The sequence below is a fragment of the Hyperolius riggenbachi genome, chromosome 2 (assembly GCF_040937935.1).
Source record: "Hyperolius riggenbachi isolate aHypRig1 chromosome 2, aHypRig1.pri, whole genome shotgun sequence".
Taxonomy (NCBI): Eukaryota; Metazoa; Chordata; class Amphibia; order Anura; family Hyperoliidae; genus Hyperolius; species Hyperolius riggenbachi.
The window spans coordinates 15,117,334-15,125,591 of NC_090647.1; the positions used below are offsets into that span (position 1 = coordinate 15,117,334).

The 8,258-nt window shown below is 45.7% G+C and overlaps 1 protein-coding gene across 1 annotated transcript; it reads right to left on the reverse strand.

Moving 5' to 3' along the window:
* Window positions 1-3,461: 3,461 nt before the first annotated feature.
* Window positions 3,462-4,439, reverse strand: LOC137544622 (olfactory receptor 52Z1P-like). Its single transcript, XM_068265717.1, has one exon. The coding sequence runs from the start codon at window positions 4,437-4,439 to the stop codon at window positions 3,462-3,464; it is 978 nt and encodes a 325-aa protein (XP_068121818.1).
* Window positions 4,440-8,258: the final 3,819 nt, after the last annotated feature.

The following is an 8,258-nucleotide window of genomic DNA, read 5'->3' on the forward strand; positions in this document are numbered from 1 at the left end:
AAAATCGATGTTAAAGTTTCAAAGGAAAAATATATACATTTAAAAACCCGCCGACTTTAACGGTTAATAGCAAAGCCTGCTTAAAATTTAGGAACACCAAATTAACAGGGTATATTAAGGGGATCAGTGGGAATAAGAGGAAATTTTTTTTTTTCAAAAAGACCTTATAGTTTTTGAGAAAATCGATTTTTAAGTTTCAAGGGCGAAAATGTCTTTTAAATGCGGAAAATGTCAGGTTTTTTTGCACAGGTAACAATAGTGTTTTATTTTCATAGATTCCCCGAAGTGGGAAAAGTTTTACTTACTTCGTTCTGAGTGTGGGAAATATAAAAAAAAAACGACGTGGGGTCCCCCCTCCCAGACCTCTTTAACCCCTTGTCCCCCATGCAGACTGGGATAGCCAGAATGCGGAGCACCGGCCACGTGGGGCTCCGCACCCTGACTATACCAGCCCGCATGGTCCATGGATTGGGGGGTCTCGGAAGGGGAGGGGCAGCCAAGCTTTCCCCTCCCCCTCCGAGCCCTTGTCCAATCCAAGGACAAGGGGCTCTTCTCCACCTCCGATGGGCAGTGGAGGTGGGGGCCGCGATTTCCTGGGGAGGGGTTCATGGTGGCATCTGGGAGTTCCCTTTAAAAAGGGGTCCCCCAGATGCCCACCCCCCTCCCAGGAGAAATGAGTATAGAGGTACTTGTAGTACCCCTTACCCATTTCCTTTAAGAGTTAAAAGTAAATAAACACACAAACACATAGAAAAAGTATTTTAATTGAACAAAAAACATAACCACGAAAAAAGTCCTTTAATATTCTTAATTAACCATTAATACTTACCTGTCCCTTTAAAAGCCAGTTCCCACGCAATATCCTCGGAAATATACTAATCAGTTACAATGTAACAAAGTTATTACAATGTAACAACTTTGTTACTTTGTAACACCACCGCACCCGACGTCACTCGCCGCTCACCCGCCGGCCGCCGCATACACGCTAGTCCCCGCCGGCTCCCGCCGTCCACTCCGCCCACACCTGTCACTCATATACATGCTGGCACCCATGGGGAGAGGCGGAGAGGGCAGCGGAGCCGGCGGGGACTTAGCGTCCCTTCACCCGACAGAGCTCTGAGCTATATTAGCTCAGAGCTCTCGAAAGCATCTTTGTATTTGGGCTCCAAGGAGCCCCATTGGTCCTTAGCAGACCAATGGGGTTCCTTCAAATCAGAAGGAACCCCATTGGTCTGCTAAGGACCAATGGGGCTCCTTGGAGCCCAAATACAAAGATGCTTAGAGAGCTCTGAGCTATAGCTCAGAGCTCTGTCGGGTCCTGCAGCACAGACGCGGCGGCGGCGGCGGCGGTGAGTGACGTCGGGTGCGGCGTAGTTACAATGTAACAAAGTTGTTACATTGTAATAACTTTGTTACATTGTAACAGATTAGTATATTTCCGAGGATATTGCGTGGGAACTGGCTTTTAAAGGGACAGGTAAGTATTAATGGTTAATTAAGAATATTAAAGGACTTTTTTCGTGGTTATGTTTTTTGTTCAATTAAAATACTTTTTCTATGTGTTTGTGTGTTTATTTACTTTTAACTCTTAAAGGAAATGGGTAAGGGGTACTACAAGTACCTCTATACTCATTTCTCCTGGGAGGGGGGTGGGCATCTGGGGGACCCCTTTTTAAAGGGGACTCCCAGATACCACCATGAACCCCTCCCCAGGAAATCGCGGCCTCCACCTCCACCGCCCATCGGAGGTGGAGAAGAGCCCCTTGTCCTTGGATTGGACAAGGGCTCGGAGGGGGAGGGGAAAGCTTGGCTGCCCCTCCCCTTCCGAGACCCCCCAATCCATGGACCATGCGGGCTGGTATAGTCAGGGTGCGGAGCCCCACGCGGCCGGTGCTCCGCATTCTGGCTATCCCAGTCTGCATGGGGGACAAGGGGTTAAAGAGGTCTGGGAGGGGGGACCCCACGTCGTTTTTTTTTATATTTCCCACACTCAGAGCGAAGTAAGTAAAACTCTTCCCACTTGGGGGAATCTATGAAAATAAAACACTATTGTTACTTGTGCAAAAAAAACTGACATTTTCCGCATTTAAAAGACATTTTCGCCCTTGAAACTTAAAAATCGATTTTCTCAAAAACTATAAGGTCTTTTTGAAAAAAAATTTTTTCCTCTTATTCCCACTGATCCCCTTAATATACCCTGTGAATTTGGTGTTCCTAAATTTTAAGCAGGCTTTGCTATTAACCGTTAAAGTCGGCGGGTTTTTAAATGTATATATTTTTCCTTTGAAACTTTAACATCGATTTTCTCAAAAACTATAAGGTCTTTTTGAAAAAAAAATTTTTCCTCTTATTCCTTCTGATCTCCTTAATATATTCTCCAAATTTGAGGCTCTTAGCACTTAAGGGGGCTTTGCTATTAACCCTTAAAGTCGGCGGCTTTTTTATATTATACGGGAGCGTAATATTACGCGATTACGGCAGACTGTGTAATTTCAATGGGAGTTTACTGTCTTACGCGTAATTTGTTACGCGTAAAACGTAACCCTACGGTCTACGCGTAATTAATTACGCGTAATACCGTAACCTTACACGTAACGCTTACGGTGCATTTGTAGTGAATTACGATGCGTAATTACGCTAATGCGTAATTTCGGCCCAGCACTGGGTTAGATAGGTAGGTGCCTCCAGTATAGGTTAGATAATAGGTAAGTGCCTCAAGTGTAGGTTAGATAGGTAGGTGCCTCCAGTATAGTTTAGATAGGTAGGTGCCCCAGTATACAGTGGTGGTGGAGAGCAGGCATATCTTAACAACTCACCTTCTGAGACGATCCCCTGCAGCCTCTATTTTCTTCCTGTTCCCATTGGTAAGAGCGCCCCCTGTGATGACATGCGGTCACGTCATCACAGGGGGCACTGTTACCAACGCGACTGATGTCTGGGACAGGAAGAAGATAGAAGCTGTGGGGGATCGTCACAGAAAGTGAGTTGTATCGCTATGCCCGCCCGCTCTCCCCCACCACTGCACCGCCCACCCCCACTCTGCTGCTTCGCTGTGCGCTCTGGGCGATTGCACTGTTTGCATGCCCATAACAACGGACCTGTATAAAACCTAAGACAACTTTTGTCTCAGGTGCACTTTAATCCCTCAATCATTTGGGGTTGCAGGAGGACATCTGAAACTGGCAGCTCATTGTAGCTGTGTTTAGAACTCCATTCATTTGACTGTTGGTTTTATGCAGTACAAAAAATATCTCAGAACTGGATCCAATTCTTTCACTATTTACCACCTTCTAGAGAAGCAGTATGTGGTCTAATCTTTGCTATACTGCCATGCACAATACTCAAACCTGTCTGTTGTCGAGTTTATATTAGCAGAAGTACCACAAACTTCAGTCTCATTTAGTTCTACAAAAATCTATTTTCAAACAAGCTTCACCAAAATGTCCCTGAGATTTACAAGTTCACCTTTTGGTGAGTGATATCCTTAGAAAGAGATCACCAGGTGACACTCTACAAATCAGAGCAAAGACCCGCTGTCGTATTTCTCTTGTTTTGATGCCGTAGATGATCGGGTTCATCATTGGTGGGACCAGAACATAGAGGTTGGCAAAGATAATGTGGAACTGCAGAGAAATGTGTTTGTGGCCAACCCTGTGAGCGATAAAGCTAAAGAATGCCGGAATGTAGAAAAGAACGATGACACAGATATGGGAGATGCAGGTGTTGAAGGCCTTGGAACGAGCCTCCGTGGATGAGAGCTTGAGCACAGCTAAGATAATAATCATGTAGGACACTATGATAAGGATCAGGTCTACACCAGATGAAGAAGCAGCTATAATGAGTCCATACACAATGTTGACCATTATGTCAGCCGTAGCCAGCGTCGCCACGGACATGTGTTCACAGTAAGTGTGCTCTATCACAGTGCTTTGTTGGAAAGGTAGCCTTTCAAGTAGAAACACAAATGGTGCTACCATAAATAGACTTCTTAAAAGGGCCACAATGGCAATCCTCAATATAAAAGAACCAGTGAGCTTTGTAGCATAGGTTAAGGGATGGCATATCGCATAGTAACGGTCATATGCCATGGAGAGCAAAATGGCCGATTCATTGACAAAGTGGAAGTGGATGAAGAAGACTTGAGTGAGGCATCCATAAAAAGAGATTTCATGAGAACCAAACCAGAATATACCAAGGGTTTTTGGTACGGTGGTGGAGCTCAAGAAGACGTCCGTGAGTGCCAACATCATGAGGAAGATGTACATGGGCTGGTGGAGACTCTCATTGGCTGTGATGACCAGGACCATGATGGAGTTCCCCAGGAGAGACAGAAAGTACATGATGGAGAATGGGATGGAGATCAGGAGATGTGAGCCCTCCAGGCCAGGAACCCCCACAAGGTGGAAATAGTCAGGGTGGAAAATGGTGGAATTTGACATTTTCAGGATAATTTGAATGCCTATATATGAAAGGAATGCAACAATAAACGTTATCTGTAATTGCTACAGTCAAATCTACATGAAAACAAATTTGTTTCGGTTGACCATTGTCGGTTAAACTCTCTCTGACTCTGGGCACAGTGTTTTTGGCTTGAGTTATTTCTACGGTTTGTGATGGTTTTGGTGGAAGTCTCTACTAGAGCCTGCTTCACAGGAACGCTTACAGCACAGGGATGATCGCAATCTGCTAATTATTTAAAATCATCTTTATTCTAAAACTATCAGGTATTTTTGAAAAAAAATAAATCCCGTTTCCTGGGTAAGCCAATTTCATGTCTGAGGGTTTTGCAATGAGCCGCAGAATTTGGCTCCATAGACGTCAATGCAAATTCGCAAAATGTTGCCTTTTCGCAAAAATAGGGAAAAAAAAATCAGACAAATGTTATTTTTGATCTGCCTTTTCTTCTTAAAGGATACCCGATGTGACATGTGGCATGATGAGATAGACATGTGTATGTACAGTGCCTAGCACACAAATAACTATGCTGTGTTCCTTTTTTCTTTCTTTGCCTGAAAAGTTAAAAATCAGCTATGCAAGTGACAGATTCTGTCCGGGTTGGAACCAGGTCAGACTGGGTTGGACTATAGCATACACTTCCCTGTCTGTAAATGGCTTCTGAGAGCAGGAAAGAGATATAAAGAGTCAACAGTTCATAGATTTTAGCTCTGGCAAACTTCAATGGTGTCAGAGAAGAGAAGGTGTCATTGAGCAAAGACTATGAAAAAGTAAAAACTTAAAAATTAGATTTTAAATATAAGATAGCGAAAAAGTCATTTTTAGGATAGATGCAATTGTTTATCTCATTGGTTTATTTTCACCTCGGATGTCCTGTAAACATGTTCTATGTACCTTATGTAAGTAGTGCGGGAAAGAGAGGTAAATATACCAGGAAATTGTCCTTACACTGTAAGCGTATCAGCGGTTATAGGTAACCCTCTGTTGTCTGTGTGGCCCGAGCTGTGGAAGACAGAATTACCAGCAGCAGAGAGAGGAGACGCTCAGGTGATGTGTGCTGACCGACGCCCTCTATATACAGGACAAGCCGGGCCTCCAGGTACGGGGGAATCCCCACAGGGCCAGGAGGACAGGAGGAGACAGAATCCCCGGGGGAAACACAAAGAAAGTAAATAACATTAACTGTTACGTAACTCACACAGCACACTGCATTATCTAGCTCTCGTATTCATTCTAAGATAGAACAGGTGGTTATAAAAATAAACGGACAAACTGCAAACAGTAGAACATTTGTTGTGAGTTCACTTAAACAGAAATCTGATGGTGAAACTCCAACCTAGAGGACTTAGTTTGATAAGAAAGAATGAACTAAATAAAAGGTCCTTAGAGCCCCTTCCAAGTTGCCAGAATGGTTCAGCCCCCAGTTCTCAGTGCCCATCCCCCGGTTACTCACTGACTGTAATAGGTGTCACGTGGTTGTGAGTATGCGTGGAGACACTAGGGTGTGTGCATGCGCATTGGCCAATCAGTGATTGGCTGTAAGGGGATGTGGGAGTTGCAGCCATCATTTGGGAGGCTTCCGCAGGGGATGCTGGGGAGCGTACTCACCCATTGTGTTTTGAGGAGGGGGTTATATAGGGAGATGGCTTGAACCCGAGCTGGGAGATGGGTGGAGGAAGCCACAGCCCAGGAGCTGCTTGTGGCAGTGATACGAGCAGGGCCGGGCCGAGGCATAGGCTGGAGAGGCTCCAGCCTCAGGGCGCAGTGTAGGAGGGGGCGCAGAATTCATTCAGCTGTCATTCCTAATTGTGTTTGAAGCAGACAGAAATAAGAAAAGGGGATACATGGCAGTGACTGCAAGCCAGATAACTAGATATTAAGGTGTTGGGGAGGTTGTGGGCCCTGTGGCGCCTCTTAGTCTAATAGCAATCAGTGTGTGACGGCTGGGATGGAAGGGATGGAGGGGCGCACTTTGGTGTCTCAGCCTTGGGTGCTGGAGGACCTTGTCCCGGCTCTGGATACGAGAGTTGTCCACTCCAGACGGACACCGGTGGCCACATAACCAGAGCCTTGCCAAGGTGGAAGGGGAGCTGTATGAGGTGGTATGGCTGCTCGGGGGAAGGTGAGGAACAGGTATCCTCAAAGAACTGCATGCATGGACACACCCGAGTATACAGACTTTGGTGGTGGCATTTGTATTGTGGTGTGCGTGTGCAGGCTCTGTTGTGCGCATGCCAGCTTTGGGCAGCGGTGGCATTCATATTGTAGGTGGCGGTTGTGGTGCATGTACATGCTTTCAGCAGTGGTAGCGCACATATTGTAGGTGGTGGTTATGGTGAGTACACAGGCTTTTTAATGAAGGTGGCATTTATGTTGTGGGCAGAGGTTGTGGTGTATGCTCGCGCATGTTTGCGGTGGCGGTAGCATTCACGTTATAGGCGGTGGTTGTGGTGTGTGTGGTGGTTACAGTAGTGGTGATGCGTGAGCGTACATGCTTTCAGCAGTGGTACCATAGGCGTTGTAAGTGGTAGTTATGGTGAATGTGAAGGGTCTTTGGCGGTGGTGGCATTCCCGTTGCAGGTACCGGTTGTAGTGCATGCACATATATGATTTTGGCAGTGGTAGCATACACATTGTAGGTGGTGTGTGCACAGGCATTTGGCAGTGGTGGCATTTATGTTGTGGGCAGTGGTTGTGGTGTGTGCATGCACAAGCTTTTAGCAGCAGTGTCGTATACGTTGTAGGCGGCAGTTATCAGGGCCCTGCAGAGGGTTCTTAAAAAGGAACTTCAGCCTAAACAAACATACTGTCATTAATGTAAGAGTGAACAGAGGCGCCAGCAGGATAAAAGGTTCTAAAAGGCTTAAAATCCCTCAGGAGGTGGTGGTGGACTCGCCTTCCCGAAGCAGACAAGATACCGTCAGTTTTATGACAACAGGTTTATTAATATACTCCAAAACAAACAGTGCAACGCGTTTCACGGGTATGTTCCCGCTTCCTCAGGCAATAAACAGATAGGAGTACACTGTAAAGACAGAGACAGACAGCGTGTCCTTAGACCGATGTATATGTGTGCTGATGATTTTTGGTGTATAGTTATGTTAACGTGAATATTGGGTAAACAATGCTGTGGTTAGAGGTATATTGGGAGAGGGGGTGAGGGGCTGTGCGAGGATTGTTATAAGAGTAAAAATCGTAGTGAAAAAAAAGGGGGGGGGAGAGAACAAAAAAAAAAAAAAAAAATCAGGGGGGGCTATAGGTGGGGGGAGGGTTAGGGAGAAAATAAGGGTGGCAAAACACAATGCAATCAGATGTGGTAAAATGCAGTAAAACAGACTCACCAGTATAGTCTCAAGGTCACGAATAGCGCCTCTGTACCAGTGAGACTGAAGATCAAGGTTTATATACCTAAGAGTATATGGGTGGACCAATTGCATGGTTCATAAGGGGTGGGTACCTGCCCATCACACAGCCCCCACCCCTTATGAACCATGCAATTGGTCCACCCATATACTCTTAGGTATATAAACCTTGATCTTCAGTCTCACTGGTACAGAGGCGCTATTCGTGACCTTGAGACTATACTGGTGAGCCTGTTTTACTGCATTTTACCACATCTGATAGCATTGTGTTTTGCCACCCTTATTTTCTCCCTAACCCTCCCCCCACCTATAGCCCCCCCCCTTTTTTTTTGTTCTCTCACCTCCCCCCCCCCCCTTTTTTCACTACGATTTTTACTCTTATAACAATCCTCGCACAGCCTTTCACCCCCTCTCCCAATATACTTCTAACCACAGCATTGT

Bases quoted from the DNA above. Each gene is read 5' to 3' on its own strand.
- LOC137544622 (XM_068265717.1), bottom strand. From the start codon at position 4,439: ATGTCAAATTCCACCATTTTCCACCCTGACTATTTCCACCTTGTGGGG.